At 41.2% G+C, this 18,440-nt stretch overlaps 1 protein-coding gene across 1 annotated transcript; it reads left to right on the plus strand.

Moving 5' to 3' along the window:
* Positions 1–4,535: 4,535 nt before the first annotated feature.
* Positions 4,536–18,201, plus strand: T265_11392 (hypothetical protein; the record flags this gene model as incomplete). Its single annotated transcript, XM_009178033.1, has 2 exons — positions 4,536–4,612; positions 18,081–18,201. The coding sequence occupies 2 exons, from the start codon at positions 4,536–4,538 to the stop codon at positions 18,199–18,201; spliced, it is 198 nt and encodes a 65-aa protein (XP_009176297.1).
* Between the last annotated feature and the right edge of the window lie 239 nt (positions 18,202–18,440).

The raw sequence follows: 18,440 nt of genomic DNA on the forward strand, positions 1-18,440 counted from the left end.
GCGTATGAATAGTTAAACTGCGTTTCTTATATCTGAACGTTCGCCTTTCCGGTTTTACTTAGAGCCGGTCACCAACAGTTTCACGCCCAAGACGTGATCATTTCGAACTCTGACGGTGGTTTGTTTCTCGTGAAACGCTACGAATAAATTAGTTTTTCATGTGAATATTGGCAATGCTTTTTCTGGGAAGCCTCGTCCATAATGTACTTCCTAGTACTGTGGCCTGTTCAACCCTCGGGTTGCAATAGTGCTTCGCTTAAATCAGGCGCCAGGTTTTGTTCCCGGACCAGGAGGCAAATGGGCTCAAAATTCCACTTTCGCGTACCTCTTCCCTACTTCGTTCCCTCATGGGATAAGATCAAATTTCATGTGCAGTATTTACGTGCTACTCTAAAGGAGTGAACAACAAACGACCATAATTTCACATGGCTCGTGAGTTCATTCATCAACTAGCATCACTAGCGCTGTTAGACTTTACCTGAGCGCTGGTGACTCGCTGGTTAACTTCGGTGATGACAGTTGGTGGAATAAACATATTTTGATTGTTTTGGTTCAATGACGGTCGATAAGGGGAAAGCAATGTTAAACAAATGTTGATCGTATCCCTCAGTGTGCGGACCAAATATGGTTTACTGTAATCCGGCGTATGGCTAGTTCCTCGCCCATTATTACATGAATATTCTTATCATTATTTCCGGTATGTTTGCTGCGGGTCTTTTCGTTGGTACCAAGCTCCCATTAATGAATAAACCTATTGCAAATTATTACTACCGACCTGTTTGAAGAAATTTCAATATATTTCATTTCTGCCTACTTGCTTATCAAAATGACGCAATGATTCTCGTGTGCAGTTATAGCAGCACATTGCAGGCAATGCCAGTTAATATGTAGACCCCATTTTAGCCGTCCGTTTAGTCCGGAAATCGCGATCCTTAATTTCCTTTTTAACAGGTATATAAGAATAGGTACACAAGCTCATATAAGAATTCACGCGCATCATCTTACTAACTGAAGAATGCGCCTCAACCTCAATCAGTGCAAACATCTCACCGGAGTGTTGCGCGTTCATCCATGGACGTGAATATTGTGTAAACCGCTGAGATTACTGAAAGTTAAAAATCTTCGAGTCATGTAAATTGCGAATAATATGGGTGCATTCCAACAGCTTTATTTTTAATGCGGAATTTTCAAAATGGGTTCATGGCCTAGTGCAAAATCGGCTCGGTAAATTAGCATTTGCCGACACTATGTAGTAGAAATATAAGTTCGTTGATCACCGAAATGAGCAGGTTGGATTTTCAAAATTGTCAACTTAAGGCCAACCTTCTGTGTAGAAATTCAGAGGCGATGCATTCTGTTTCATTACTCAGCACAATATTAAATTCTACAGGGTTGTTAGCAGGGCTCAAAACCCTCCTCAAAGGCCGGGAGAAGGCGCCCTGGATGCGGCCAGAAGAGGCCCTCAGAAAATAGACTGGGGCGCCGCGAATGCTGTACTTGCAGCGGGTTTCGAAACAACGGCCGACCGCTAGGTGGCTATGAGGCGGCACCCGGATCTGTCAAGACCGTGTACTTTGCCGGCGTGCAGCAGTTTTTGGATCGTGCTTTGCCGAGACTCGACACCAGTTGCTGTCGGATCAGTTCGTCGAAGGTGTGCAACCCGCTCTTGGTGCCCAGTTGTGGTAGGCATAGACAACTGGCCAGTTGTTTGTTGTTAAGGTCCTGGTGCGTCTGGCCCGGTAGCTGCCTGAGGAACCGCTGGGCACGTCGCACTCGCAAGAGAAGAGGGATGTTTCATCACTGGAGGAACTGCGGACCAGGTTGGAACAACTCACCGAAAACCTTGCAGCCGTGAAAACGGAATCCCGGAGACACGCTCGAACCAGCCGGTGCTACATGTGCGGTAAGCCTGGCCACTGGAACACTCAGTATCCTCGTACCGGTCAAATGTACACAATAAAATTTAGAATGCTCCTCTTTTCCTGGATAAGTCGCCATTACCGCACTGACACAAGCCACCATACAAACCATTGTCGAAATAGACGGGAAAAAGGAGTTATGTTTGATTGTTACAAGAGCAGTTGTATCGCTGAGGCAAAGAGGGAACCAAGCGGATCACAGACCGTGCGCGCTAGCCGTGACAGCCATTGGTGGATATCGACTGAAGGCTGACAGATTGTCAACGCACTCGATACGCCTAGGTGACAAGTCCGTGGAGCACGCGCTGCTGATCAGCCCAGACGTAGGGCAGACAATATTGGGAGCTGATTTTCTCAAGGGCACAGATTCCGTGATCGACGTAAAGCTGGTGACAAATTATGGCACAATCAAGCTCGAAGATAATCCAGGCACTGTCGTGAGCGAGCTGCGTGTCCGAAAACTGCCGTCTTGTATCGTCAGTACGGGCCGTGGTCGAAGAATATTCCGAACTGTTCACGGGCGATGAGGATCCTTTTGTCTTCTGGCCGTGGATAGAACACGAAATTCCTACGACATCAGACCACTTTTTACTTTATGGACTCCGTGCGTTGCCGCTGCACCAACGGGAGGAGGCCCATAGACAGATTCCTGAGATGTTGAATAGTGGTACATTCAAAAAAGCCTATAGTGCGTACAATTCCCCAGTTGTGCTTTTAAGAATGGCAAACGAAAATTAGAGTTTTTGCCCGAATTTCCGACGTTTGAATGAACTGACCGTAAATCGGGTTGTGGCTGTGGCTTCGGTTAGAGATATTTTCAATTCCTTCCAGCATACTTGATCCTTTACTGCGTTTGACTTGCGTTCTGGATATTGCCACCTACCTATCAAAGAAGAGGACCGAGATTAAACGGCGTTTACGTTTATTGGACACCCAAAATCAATATAGACGAATGGCGTTTGGTCTGTCCGGGGCACCATTCACATTTCGGCGCTTGATGAATTGTGTAACGAAGGGACTCCACAATGTTGCCGTGTACGGAGACGATATCGTTGTGTACAGCAATTCAGAACTAGAGGGGCTGTTCACTTGGATGCTGTATTAAAGCGGATTCGGGGGGCTGGCCTGCGGATAAATGAAGCCAAGACACAGCTCGCTCGGAGTTCGGTGACACTGCTGAGGTATAAATTGGGTTCGGGGAGAGTTAGCCCACTGCCCGAAACATTGCCAAAGGTCAAAGATTTCGCTGTTCCCGATTCAAGGCGTTCTCTACGCCAGTTTCTTGGACGAACAGCATACAACAGTCGGTTCGTTAAGGATTTCAACAAGATTGCTGTGCCACCGTACGCGTTGCTCGGTCAAAATTGGAAATTCGAATGGAACGTAGAAGCACCTGAAGATTTGGGCGTGTCAAAGCGTGGACGTTGGATCAGCAACTAACCCTCAAACTTCCTATGGTCGGAGAGATGTTCATTGTTGCAATGGACGCCAGTGATCGGCGCAGTGCTAAAGCGGAGGAACGGAGGTACCAAATATGCCAGTCGCGTCCTGACAAACACTGAACAGAAGTATTCCACGATTGAGAAGGATTGTTTAGCGGTCGTCTTGGTCCTGGATATGTGGAGACCTTGTCTACTTGGGCGAAGGATTAATGCCAATACCAATCGCCAACGTCTGTAGTGAATCAGAACCATGAGATATTCTTGCAAGAATATCGCATGATGGTCACACCGGCTGCCAGAGTACGAATTCACAATCCAGCACGCGCCCGGGAAGGAGAAACATTTGGCTGATTGGCTGTCAAGGCCGGTGTCTGAATGTGAGTTTACAAGTTCACGATTGGAAGAGAAGTACTGGTCGTCGAACTGTATCTCGGAAAATTGGTGCAAATCCAACGGCTGGATCCGGTGAAACAAACAAAAGCAGCAGCGTTGTTGGAGAGAAGGAATATTGAGAACGGAAAGGGAAACAAGGACAAGGAATTAGAAGCCTTCCAGAGTCACCTTGATAGGCTGAGGCTGAATGAAAACATCGGATATTCATTGGTGAGGGGATACACAGCAGCATTTCGAGGGACACAGGATAATTCAGTTTGCAATACAATTTAAGAGTGCAAGAAATTCAAATACTTCTAGTTATTACCGCTTGGACACTTTCTGCATTTCATGAAGCTCAAACGCGTGGGGACTGCACAGTGTTTCAGTAGGCTCTGCCAAACTTATCTAGTTCAAGCTTACTATGCCAAGTGAGCTCCTCGAATATCAAATTTACATTATGCAAAAATGCAATCAGCGAATGAATTGATATCTTTCACAAATTATCATAAAATATTGATCCTATACATTAGGATTTTGCACACCACACGTGGTGATTAGAAAAATACAAAAACCGATCGACTGAGTAATACGGCACCATTTTCCTGTGGTCGTTGTCGAATTTATGTGCACATAACTGGAAATCCGCTGACCGGATTTAACGCCAGATTGAAAAAAAGGATGTATAAAGCCGAAACAGCTGCAATCAATTGGTTGTTGTGAAAAATTTTTAAATGCTTCAAGGGTACGTCCGCGAAAGTTTAAAAGCACATATAACTTATATCAAAGTGGTGAAATCCGGATGCATGCTAAACACAAGCAGACTGGAAATGATCATTATAATAACATTTGTTTGCAAAAAATCAACAGTAACCAAAGGTAAGTTTTGGAGCACAAATCACCATGATAACTTCTGTGAGGTGTTCTTCAGTCAACGTTTACGGTACTTCATTCCCGTATTTCAAATATTCTCTCAAAGGCTCCCCTAAGAGGACTTGCTCTCATAGGTGAAGTTTACAGATGTATCTAATTATGCAACGAAACACTTTACAGTAAGCAATCATGCAGTTTTCAGTTAAATTAAATGTGGTTATTGCTACAAACAATGCGCTTTTCTCAGAAGATTTGCGCAAAAATGAACTCGAAACACCTTCTTGGATTCTGGAACCGAACGTACTTATAAGCTAAATCTATCGCAGTGAAATATATTTTGTTATACCTGATCAAAAGTGTTACTGCATGGGTGAAGTTTCAGTCACATTCACCCAAATTATAATTTTGAACTTTGACGTTATATCCGATCACAATTAGAGGGCACAACGTCCCGCAGTGAAATAGGATTTTAGACTGTGATTTTGGCATGATTTGTGCAAAACATAGTTCGCCTTTTTAGAGAAAATTCAAAACATTTGCTGTTTACCACATCATTGGATGGCGACGCAGAAAATGGCAGGTTTTCATCACACGAGCACGATGATAAAATACCCATTAGAATTCGTACATGAAATGGCCAGATTTGCTAAGAACTGGTCTCAGTTTGTGAATTTAATTGCGTTCGCATTACAGACAAATTACAAATGATATTCAACGAATCGGATTTATGCCAGGATATGTGCACGTATAAGGCTCAGAAATGACGAATCAATATAACGATGACAAGTATGACAGATAAAAAGTTGCTTACAGATAAGCCACAGTATGTCCCGCGAAAGTTCTTCATTTCCTAGTGCATTTATTCCGTGCGTATTTGGCGTAAGTCGCATGAGTATCAAACACGTTTCCAGTATATTTCAAGGAATAGCATAAATATGGAATTGTGGTCGTGGCGTACCCTTCAAATGCATGTTCAAGTAAGAATAGAAAACGAAATTTTAAAGCGAGAAATTTTTCTCTCCAGCACTTAGGAAACTAGATCAAAATGATTTTCCTTACACATATAATTTTGCACGCCATCTTGCCTTCCCAGACAGCTTCCAGTTACGCTGAGAAATTGAGTTTCACTGCATGTGAAGTCAGCCGGTGCATAAAACTATCCAAAAACAAACTGTAGTTTGAAAACAACAAACGGCCATTTAGAGGTGTCTTAATTTCATAAGCGGTGCATTACGCATCCTGCAATGTCAGGAAATCCGTGACGGCCGGACGCATCTGCTGTTCAAGCCAACAAAACTTTCCCAGATATTCAAAGTTTGCGCACTCCATTGGAAAGGTAATAAACTACATGCAAGTTGTTTTATTGCAAAAGGTGTTCACTGACGACGCCTAGTAGATCAAATCATAAGTGCTATTCATCGCCGATCAAAATATGATCCGTTATATGTATATATGTATACATACCTATATACACATATATATACATAAGTATATTTATGTCGTACCTAATCAGGATTATGGAGGCAAACACGACAAACATTATAAGTGGTGACTTCTAACTTGCCTTTACCGATTTCAATCACTGGCAGAAACTGGTTAGTCGGAAATCATTAAAATATGCCTTTGTACTTTTCCTAGTATTCTTTCATGAATAGACTCCAAAGACGTGAGGCATGTGGATTGCAAAAACAGTTTATTTTCCACTGCACTCGTAGGTAAAAGAAAATGACTTAAATGATTAGCAGACAGGTTCGGATTGTAGTTCCGCAGACATGCTCCCCGTAGGTACTTCACTACATCTCTCAAATGGGCAAAGACTTCTGATTTTATTGAACGAAGCATCAAGTCACGGAACGTGAGTAGCTCCTTCGACAAACTTGACGGTGTAGTAGGAGAAACATAACTGAGCTTTAACTGAAGTTATCCTAGAGAATGACGGAAAAGACTTGATTACTCAAGGTTTTCCTAACCTGTGCCGCAAGTGGATTAATAGTTCAATATTTTGATTGTTCAGAGCCAGTAGATTTTTACGAAACCGTTTGGTGGAACAAAATTTTTCTCAAAATAATCTACGGTCTGTTTGATAATTACCTGTTTTAAAGCAAACGTTGCTCAACTAATCAAGACGTAGCACGGCCGCATTTTTTGATTGTGCATTGCACAACTCCCACAAACCAAAGAGACGGCAAACGAATGGCAATGCTTTGCTGTTTCCCGCTGAATTTGAAGTTTGCCCAGAAAGGCAACCACAATTTATCTTGCAAATCTTATTACTTGAGTCCCATTAGTTTTAGGTTATGAACCCTTTAGGTAGCCCAAATGATGTGATTATGTATGTTTAAACGACGTTCTTCAAAACTGTTTGACTGCGAGTTTTTGTTTGACGTCGAAGAAATTCCGAGGTTTGAGTTGTGTTCGATAACAAATTAGATGCAGGACATATATTTTCAGCGTTATACATCAACAAAATTACAGCATCCGTCACAACGGGGTAGCTGAAAGCTGGTTAATGCGGAGCAGGACGTTTTGCCAGTTGGTGCGCGGTTGCCGGATTTGATCGACTGCTGCATCCCTTAGAAAGCGTGTGAAAATGTGCAGCATGCGGCTCAAATTTGGTCAGTCTGTTGTTTCATATTGTCGCACTTATGAGTGTTGAAATAATATCTATGGGTGGAAGGCTACTGAATATTTGGAAAGAAATAAAATACTCTGTTAAACTGAAAAAAACAACCTTCGTAAATTTTAACTCAGATATTACATTAGGCGGTTTCAACACACCGTATCTTCGGCGCCTCCAAACTTCATGGCCGTGTATGCTCAATGCTAAATCCCATGCAAGTGATTTTAACTCGACTGTTGTTAGAAGGAAAAACTGAATAAGATTTTCACGCATTCCGTCATTTGGGCTATGGCTACCCAAGACTATTTTGCGGTCCGCCTCATTTCAACACGAATTGGTTTAAGAGAGCCGTGAGTTATTGTCTTGTCAACGTCGATTTTTGAATGGAATATATGTTCATATAAGCCGGAAAAATTGTGAACACCACTGTCTTAGTTAAATTACTTAGAATGCACCTACCAGTTACTCTGAGGAATTTAATTTCAAGCGTGCTCACGATCTGCAATCTAACCATGGGCGGGAGCTTTGTGAGTTTCAGTGCCGTTAGCGCATCTGAAAATCGGGTGTCGTTAAATTTTTAGGATGATGCCGGTTGTTTTAGCCATGTGAAATACTGCAAATGTATTCGGCGAGAGTAAACTAACAACACTTGTGTAGGCCGATTTATTGTGGGATTGCAAATATTCAAAGTACAGCACTTAGGTTATCACGTCATTGAAGATTTGAGTCTTGCTTTTATGGAGCCTGGCTCAACGAGCTGAGAATAATTTAGGTCTTTTCATCATAATCATGTCGAGGGATTCCTTTTAATGCCAACTAGGATGACATTCTTCAACATTTTCCCTGCTGTGCAGAGCTTTGCTGCTGCTGTAAACTTTGACAAAATGTTGATTGCGCATTTTGAACAAATGATCTGGGTTGAAGCATAAACTTGCCGATGGAGGATTTGCTAATCATCTTAGAAAATACTTCCTTGTGAGCAAACCGGTTTCAAATTATTCTGTGTGGATTTGAGATTATAAAGCTTCAAACCGGATAGAAAGGTCTTCGTGCGCTCGTTAGGTGCTTCGCTCGACGTACTAGCGTGCCACACGTAACATCACACGCGTATTCCGTTTTGGCACATTTTTGCAATCTTCATGAGGATATTTTCTGCCCTAAATTTTCGCTAACTTCACGTCAACACCGAATCATAAATGTAGCAAAGTAAAGTGAATTTCACTTTTTGCCCAGCATTTGTTCAGCAATTATAAACAAAATCTTTTGCAGCAGATTCTTTCATACGATCGACAAAACATTTAGAAGGAACTTCAATATACCAACACTAATGCCACCGATGCAATTTTCGTAAACTAGGTTAAGCTGCCTAGGGAAAAGCGACAAAGGGCAAGAAACTCCGGAGGTAGGGCAAAGACGGCGATCATGGATTACCAATATTCTGACACAAGTTTCGATGGAATGCTTAATGCAATTGTATACCCGATAGCAGCACATTCTTCTACCGCGCCCTTTTAGTGTTGAGTCAGAAGGGACTCTTGATCGTTTCTAGCCGATTTATAGTCAGTGGATTGGTGGTAAGTATCAGTGTGCCATGGGTATGGGGAAATTAACAATAGACCTTCTATTGGTACCATCAGGCGCTGGCGACGATAATTCTGCGGTCTATGGCAATAAATTAAATGAACTTTGAAGTCAACCGTCAACGAACAAATATATATTAATGTTTCCGTCCAAAATATTTTAACCCATTAAAATGGGGAACAAGACAGTAAATGAAGACAATCAGGATCAAACGAGTCTTCTTCGTTTTCCGAGCAATATGAGTTTTCCATCGTTTCGAAATGTGTGAGCGCAAGATAAACGGATAGACAGATGTCATACTTGCGTGACAGCTAAATGTACCTGTTCACTAGCATTCATTCAATTTGCCTAGTAGTGACAGGCTTTTGCCGTAACCGCTTGAGGAATATGCTGATGAGCATGCAACTACCGTACATAAAAGCAACACATGTCTGCCCCAAATAATCCTACATGTGCCAAATTTTAAAACCTGTCATCAACTGCCGCGATGTATTAAACACTGAATACACGCCAATCAGGATTTGCTTCGTAATAACCTTACTGAAAAAGTTTACTTTGGTTAACTCACCAGAATCAAGTAGTAAGTGTTGAACATATGCGGTAACCACACATAATTCAATGTCATCCCGTCTGTACCAAATTTCAGCACCAACGTGGAGCGTGTTAACTGAACTACTGGAAAAATAGGTCTATTTTCTTGGAGCCTCACATGTTTCTGTCAATGGAAATTGGTCCACATGCTGCAGTATTTCGTCGAGCAATATGTTCAGAACAACCAAAGGAGGACTCTTTGTCTTGTAAGCATCAGCAGTGCAGGAAGCACCGTTCAACCGGCAATACAGCCATTTAAAATTTTGCAAGTAGCTCTTTGAATCACGGAATTCTGAAACTAAGACCGGCACTTTTTGAAGTACTACGCGAAATCAAAAAGTACTCAGCTGATAATTAAAGCATAATACTGAATAACAGTTTGTGGGCTTGCCAACATTTTTTGGGTTCCATTGCATTTATAAATTAAGTGGACGGAAAGGGGAAATAATTAACTGCCTGCGCGTCATTTTATTAAATATAGAAGTGCAAATCCTGAACACAGGAATGGCACGTAAATTCGGGCTTGTTCTGGAATAGTTACCGGTAGTCCGCAAATAGCCAAATTCGATTTTGGGAACAAAATTTGGAAATCTGAGCTACGCAACTCAAAGGGAACAATCCACAACCAATTTTCACGGAGCCGTAGACCACACGACATTTTCAGAGTTTAAAATTTCTCATCAAAAATTCCAAACCGCTACTTCGTTCGATAAGCGTAATTTGTAATATTCCAGCAATAACCCTTGCATTCATTATTGAAGACTTCTCACTCGCATTGGGCGCGTCGGTCGATAATCAAAAGCGCATTACCAGCACACCAAGTGTCCACTGGATTAAACTGAGAAAGACTATTTCGTTTGGCTGGAATAATGCCATCGAATCGTCTAAATTAGTATGTCAGTTTCTGTGACTTGCATTTTATTCTGTAAATATTACGCCATAATACTTCGCCTCATAATCGTCAACACTGAATCGTTAATGTAGCAAATAAAGGTTAGTTTCATGTCATGTTTTCGTTTGGCTGGAATAATGCCATCGAATCGTCTAAATTAGTATGTCAGTTTCTGTGACTTGCATTTTATTCTGTAAATATTACGCCATAATACTTCGCCTCATAATCGTCAACACTGAATCGTTAATGTAGCAAATAAAGGTTAGTTTCATGTTTTGCCCAACAATTGTCTGCATGTGATTAAACAAATGTCCACTGCCGCACAATTATTAATAGCTCAACTGAACATTCTGAAGCCCTAGACACACCCACTGCAAACAAATAAGCAAATATATCCACAGGGTTTCAGTTGGTGCGATAGTCAAAAATCCTCCTTAAATCAGTAGCCTGAGGCACACATCCTGGCTTTCAATACGCAGGCCTATAACCTCTGAATTTGGCGGGGAGATTGAGTCCCCTTATTGTTATGCCGGACTGCATAAGGGTCCACTTTTTTCAGGGTATTCCTCGGGTTTTGGGTCAAAACTGGCTTTTGGTTATTTGCGGCCAATTTTAATTCGGTGTTTTCAAAGCGATCAGTGCGCACTTTTTATATTTGTGACCGTGCTTCTCAGAAATAGAAGACAGTGGTAGTAGCACGAAATTTCAGATAGATCTTATCTTGTGAACGCATGAAATCCATACACGCAAAGTGCCCACAAATGCCGACCAAGCAAAAGGAAACTTGTTGTGCTTTCTCGGAAAAATGGGATGCAAATAAATTTCGCCTTGTTAACATGTGGTTTAGCTCATAGAATGCAACTTAATGGTGCTCGTTAATTTTATATCAATTTTCAATTTTTATTTTTTTTAATTTTCTCTTTTTTCGTATAATTTTAAACTTTTGATTACCAAGTTTTTTAAGTAGCCCAAAATTACACTTAGTTTTTCAAGGAATCTTTCGCTGCCCACTATAATCCTGAGTGTAAGGAAATGATATTTTGTCGTTGAACTTACAGTTGCATATAGTTTAGCAGCAATTTGAATTACGCAGTTTGCTTGGATACTTAAATTTGCACTTTATTATCGAAGCACTGATAAATAAATGGTTAAGCCGCGGACGCTTAGATTTGGAGTTGCTTTCGCACTATCGTCTATCACGTCCTCTCGTTCCGGAGTCATCCTGTTCAGTTGTTCAAATGGACGGAATCATATACAGTGTTTGAAGCGGGTTGACACAAAAATCTCCAACATATCCTCCGGTAGGCAACCTTAGACGATTCAGTGAGTGCGTGTTTTTAACGGAGGATAGGTACTGATTAATTAACCTTAGTCTTTGAATCACAGGTACAAAATATATAAAACGGACAGTAGCTGCAGTGCCCAGGGGTTGGTAACTGAATCTTTCTTTTGATTTGAATTTGGCGGCATGACTTAAGGAACAAGATGAGTGGTAGACCGAAATTTATGTGAAATAAACCAAATAAATTTGCAACGTACGTCAGTAGCAATTGGTGTAACGCCACTGATTGATAAGGATTGATAGTTTTCTTAACAGTAATGTGTTTGTATACCTTTTGTTGGATAAGAACAAGTAAACTTCTTTGAGTCTGTGCAATTGTATCTATCGGATCAGGCACTCTTTGGGTCACAGATAATTTGTTGCAAGCAATGCCGTGACGTCGCCGAAAACACATTGTTTGTGCTGTTCGATTATCTGGCAACCAAAATTTGTAACACTTACACGCATCGCAGTAAAAATGTTTATGCCGTTTTCTAGCAGTTTTGTTAGTTACCCAAAATGCTATCTGAATGAAACGGAACACTTGTTTTTTAGATACGTATTTCTACCCGAAAACGGTAAATTTGTTGAGGCCGTCGTGCGTAGGCTTATGGGGTCGCACAGATGGAAGTGATTTACCAAGTTCGGCTCTTCTTCGATATTCGCGTTTCATGCGAGAAAGGTGCCACTATTTGCGCAAATTCATCGCAAATCCGCCAAATATACATAAAGAGCGCACGGTTAAAAAGATATTGTGTTCTGTCACAAAAAACATATTGTCGTTTGATTTTAATGCATCAATATGCCTGTAATGAATCTGAAGTAAACTGCTACCAGTGGAATGTGCTAAAGTTATAAATTTTACCAACAAAACATAAAGAACGAACGTTTCTTCACCCTGATTTATGCTATCAACAATGGTATCTTGGTGTGTGAGAAACGCTTTCCAGGCGAAAAAACGCGGTTTTGACAATTTTCCGGCATTTTTTGAGAGTTTTAATGATGCTTTAAATACCAAAAATTTTTTACACTTTTTTGTCTACAGGAATCACCGGTGAGCTACTATATTAATGTTTCGGTTCGCAGATTGCTGGTTTCTCCACGCGTGCGTTATTGATTGATCAGTTGATCGCTTCCCAACGTCACAAGCTGTTTGCTACAAAAGTTGAAATTTACCAGATTCATGAGGCTAACGTTTCATTTGAAGCCCTCAGTGAGCGAAGTGCCCTATTTAGAAGTAAATGAAAAGTTCATCAAATCTGATAACAATTAGTTCACAATAAACAATCACGTTCCTGCAGCCGGCGCTTACCCATGGAGATGGGTAGCTGTGTGGTCAAAATCAAGAGTCCTTTACGTCACTTCTTTTGCTTGTATCGACGTGAGCAGCAAATGTGATACATTCCGTGCACTTTCAGTATAATTCCAAACTAATGAGGGATATTTGAACGAACGAGCTTTTGACCATTGTAATCTTCCAAAAAGCTTTCGACAACTGTGTTTCCAGAATTCTCACGTCAATAATAACATCGGAACACTTGTTTTTTAGATACGTATTTCTACCCGAAAACGGTAAATTTGTTGAGGCCGTCGTGCGTAGGCTTATGGGGTCGCACAGATGGAAGTGATTTACCAAGTTCGGCTCTTCTTCGATATTCGCGTTTCATGCGAGAAAGGTGTCACTATTTGCGCAAATTCATCGCAAATCCGCCAAATATACATAAAGAGCGCACGGTTAAAAAGATATTGTGTTCTGTCACAAAAAACATATTGTCGTTTGATTTTAATGCATCAATATGCCTGTAATGAATCTGAAGTAAACTGCTACCAGTGGAATGTGCTAAAGTTATAAATTTTACCAACAAAACATAAAGAACGAACGTTTCTTCACCCTGATTTATGCTATCAACAATGGTATCTTGGTGTGTGAGAAACGCTTTCCAGGCGAAAAAACGCGGTTTTGACAATTTTCCGGCATTTTTTGAGAGTTTTAATGATGCTTTAAATACCAAAAATTTTTTACACTTTTTTGTCTACAGGAATCACCGGTGAGCTACTATATTAATGTTTCGGTTCGCAGATTGCTGGTTTCTCCACGCGTGCGTTATTGATTGATCAGTTGATCGCTTCCCAACGTCACAAGCTGTTTGCTACAAAAGTTGAAATTTACCAGATTCATGAGGCTAACGTTTCATTTGAAGCCCTCAGTGAGCGAAGTGCCCTATTTAGAAGTAAATGAAAAGTTCATCAAATCTGATAACAATTAGTTCACAATAAACAATCACGTTCCTGCAGCCGGCGCTTACCCATGGAGATGGGTAGCTGTGTGGTCAAAATCAAGAGTCCTTTACGTCACTTCTTTTGCTTGTATCGACGTGAGCAGCAAATGTGATACATTCCGTGCACTTTCAGTATAATTCCAAACTAATGAGGGATATTTGAACGAACGAGCTTTTGACCATTGTAATCTTCCAAAAAGCTTTCGACAACTGTGTTTCCAGAATTCTCACGTCAATAATAACATCATGGAATTTAATATGCACAAATTGTTTCTTCCTTAAAGGCACAAGTAATCTTGGTAGTCTTTTTTTTCAATCCTAAACTCACACACCCACCGCGAGGTGAAATGTTAAAATGCGTTGTCGTAACTTAGGAGGCATTTTTTAATGGAGCTGATATTTGGTTGCCTGAAGCTGACCCTAGTACCTGATGAAAGAATACTCACTGAAGGCGGCAGGACCAGAAGCAAGCGTCGTTCATATTGTGATGGCGCTTCATTCAAGCGATCAACTTGCAGACCGGCACTTCGTATGGTGAATTATGTGTGCACCAGTCATCGAATCCAACGCTTATGCGGATGTGAGCATTTTGAAGTGGATCAGTGCAAATTATGTGTGATGACATCGTATGAACGGACTGCATATTCCAATGGTGAATGCCCCCACCTGTCTTTGGATTGATTGGACGTCGCACCACAGTTGGTGATGTTTACATATTCTCTGCCTTATACTATTCTGACGGCTTTGATTCCAGTGCTCACCTAACGAATCCAAGCTGGTGTGTCCAGGTTTACGTGTTTTATTAATTTCATCGAAAATAGCATTTGGTATTCTGTTCTTTCGGAAAAACAACATGTACATCCACATGCACACCTGGACTATATGCAAACCAGTTTTCTTTTGAGACTGATCTGTACACTAATAAGTTGCACGTGCTTGCACATATCATTGGTACCTTTTTCCTATTTTGATGTTTATATTTTAAATTCTAACTTTTAGCAATTACCGAAGGCGGAGGTAGGTGGTAACTATATGGTTTTATAATTACTAAGAGTACTTTCTCAACTCCGAAGTAGTTTGCAAAGGCCTCACGTTCAACTGTCTCTATTCCAAAATCTTCAAATGCTGCAAAGTTTAGTAAAAATGACTGTTCCACACGACAGCAGCTCAAACTACATGAGCAACAAAACATTCGCCATATCGTATTTGTCAAAATTCTACTGCAAGCATTTGAAGGTCAACCGTAAATTGTGACAGCAAACCGACAGTCAACAAAATCATTCCCACAGAAATGGCTTGAGAAGGCGCTTGTTATAAAAGACGAGTCGACCACATATATGTGAATATGGGCGTCAGCTATAATAGTATATCCTGTTTTATAAACAGGTAAGAAACAGTCGTTCAGTTACACTGCTTAAATAATTACCTGTAGCAATTAAAATTCCTGACATGTTAACATATCTGCAAAATTTCCATAACCCTTTGAAAGCAAACATTCGTGGATTTATGACATAAACGGAACCTAAAGTTAATTGTTCCCAACACCTTCGTTGGTAGATCTACAACTATATAGCAGTTAATAAATTAACCTTGCAAATCGCCCGACTGAAGGTGGCCTTGTCATGCGTTGTTGTCGGAGAGCAACGCCCGAATTCCGTAATAATTTAGAGATATTTTCTAGCCTAAACCCTCAACAAATTTGTGATGAGCGAATCCCGTACCTTCGTTTCGGGGGATTATTGCACAATCTACGCATAACACTCCGTAAAGGAGAAGGCAATGTTTTGGAATAAGTCAAAACCAATCTTGCACAGACTTGCAAATTTTTCGGTTCGTGTATATCTTCCCGTTTCTTGGCGCATCATTTTTCCTGCACACTAGCTCGACGACAGCTCACTCAATGGATTCCGGGCTGGCTATTCGTTAGCTTGGCCGTCAAGTAAGTGTAAAGACCATGCAGTTACTTGAGTGGGTTACAATTGCTATGAAGTTTCGAGTACTCCGCTTTTCCAGATAAGTAATGCTCAACAGCAAACGGTTGCGTGGCAGCGTAAGTAATATCTACTAAGCATGTCGGTCACGTTTGCTCAGCAAATTGCGTAGTGGTTGGCGTTTGTTTCTACAATATTCGGACCGCGTTTACTGTATCCAGTAGTTTACATTGCCATAACACCGACAAGGAGAACCACAGTGATTAAAACTTGAAACTATTGACCGCAGTTACCTGACCTCCGTACATTTCAAGCCAAAGTTGTTAAGGTAGTATTCGGGAAAACCGAAGGTGTTCTGATTATGACAAAGCACCGTTCACAACAAGAGGCACACAGGATGTCTTCTCCCGACATGGCATCTATTGTATAAACACACATCCTCGAGTGAGACAATCTGGCTGCCACAGTTTATGGCGTAGTCTATCGGCAAACAGGAGCTGAAACGAGGCATCGCCTAATTCACAAGCAAGTGCTCTCTTTAATCAGAGGCCTAGGACACTATCTGTGGAAGCTTATATCAGAACAATAAACGGATTTTATGATAGCCAAGTTGCACCAATGAACAACGCTACGGTGGATATGCACGGTAGTAACCTTACACGGTCATATTTAATTACAAAGTTCACACCAAAACGTATTATGTAAATCATCACAAATCGCTTGGGCGCCTCATCACCTAAAACGGCTCTTGCGCCTAATCCGTAGACAAAATCAGGACGCTCCGATTTTCTGCGAAACAAATTTCGTCTTCATAACGCACACTAAAGTACATCCTTCCCACATGCGTGCACTTAAATTCTGCTTGCTTGATTCAGCTATCTTAGCAGGCTTTTATTCATCTTCATGGCGCGCCGATGCAGAATGTCTCGTGCTAAATTTTCTATATCTTCCATAATGAGCTCTTTGATGGAATACCGGTTTAGGGTCCATTATTTTGCTGATTTGTCCTTTGGCAGCCAATTTTTGTCCGTGTGCACATGTTGAAATTATTAAGCTGCCTTACAAACATTAGGTTTCTCGTGTTGTGCATCAAAGCCATTGAAAATACGAGAGTGCTTCCTTCACTTCTTTTTATTTGCAGGGCTATGGGCCATTTCTAATTCTCATGTGAGGACGGACACGGGTTGCTGTAGCAGGCCATGTTTCAAGCTTCTGGCTTCATGCATCTGACATGAAATAGTTGTCATTTCTTACAAAACGTTTAACCGCTCCTAATGTTTTCTGGGTCATTTCGAACTGCGTCATCAGCAGTCGTGCTTACTCTTGTCTCCTGGTAACAATATATATTATGTACCTCGTGCATTTCAGTGGTTTTATAGAACTATTGGTCATAAGGTAACAAAGAATGGGTTCTAGAGCTGTTTGATTTTTTTTTGAATCATAGCTTTGTAGCGTATATTGATTGCAGACGTTCCTGAACCATAAACAACGCTAACATGCGTATTACCATGTTACGGTTTTCAAGTCCTAACCACCGCACACGTCAATGAACAGTTCCTTTGGCAGGCGCTAATCCACAAGGCGGAAGGATGCAAAATGCGTTGTGATTTCCTCAGGTTAGCCTCTTCTGCATGCATATCCAATGCGACGCAGGGATTTACTCTCGAAATTTCGGTCTACGTGAATCAATCCAGCAATTTTAATTGAAGCACGACTAGTACCAGCTGACACTACTACAGAATTGTTTCCACGTTTAACAATAGTCGTTTAAGGGCGCAAACGAAAACAAAAAGCTCATATATAACAAGCATAAACATTTGCTGCAGATGCACCCAATACATCGCATTTGTGGCCTAGAATGGCTTTTACTCTACTTGACATAAGAGACGGGTTTTTGAAAGGTAAATTGTTTCCGATTTGACAAAGCTCTCTCGAAGAAACAGGACAACATTTAGTGAATCCAAAATTCTGGAACTATTTGGGTTTGCGACGACGTTTGGACTAGTCTACCAATCCTGTGCAACCAAGTGCCCTCTAAGACGCATCAATCATTAAATTGCCCCACAATGCTCTGCGTGATTGAATCCAATTTTTATGGAGGGTCCTGTAGAGTCACGGTGTGGACATTATCAAGGCTACTGTGGGCAAAGTGTTTCTACTCATAAAATGTTACGGCAAATTGACTGTCTTTAACTTTTTGTCTTCATTAGCGGATGCACATAACCAGTAAAAATTCAAGGCCGGCATTTTCCCCCTCAGCGATGTCGGCAAAAGCCTGCTTGAGTTTTTGACTGTTGCCTTCAATGAAGACAGCAGCCGATGGGCATCTGTGAAGTTTGTGGAACGTTGGCTGTTGGAGGAACTTGAGAAGCTTAGCTGAACTCCCACCAGGATAGAGAGCCAAAGGGTGGTCTCAGACTTCGACACTGAGAGCTTCCGTTGTCTATGCTCACACCAACCAAAATAAAACAAACCTCGATAAATAATCAGAAATTCTGTCATTGTTTGTTGAGAAGACTAAACCGACCAACCCGCAGTCACTTTATCTGGTAAGTGGCAACTGGGAAAAGATGGATCATGGAAAAACACATTTTAATCACTCTGGTTGGGGGACGCTTC

Source organism: Opisthorchis viverrini (genome assembly GCF_000715545.1).
Source record: "Opisthorchis viverrini unplaced genomic scaffold opera_v5_488, whole genome shotgun sequence".
Lineage (NCBI taxonomy): Eukaryota > Metazoa > Platyhelminthes > Trematoda > Opisthorchiida > Opisthorchiidae > Opisthorchis > Opisthorchis viverrini.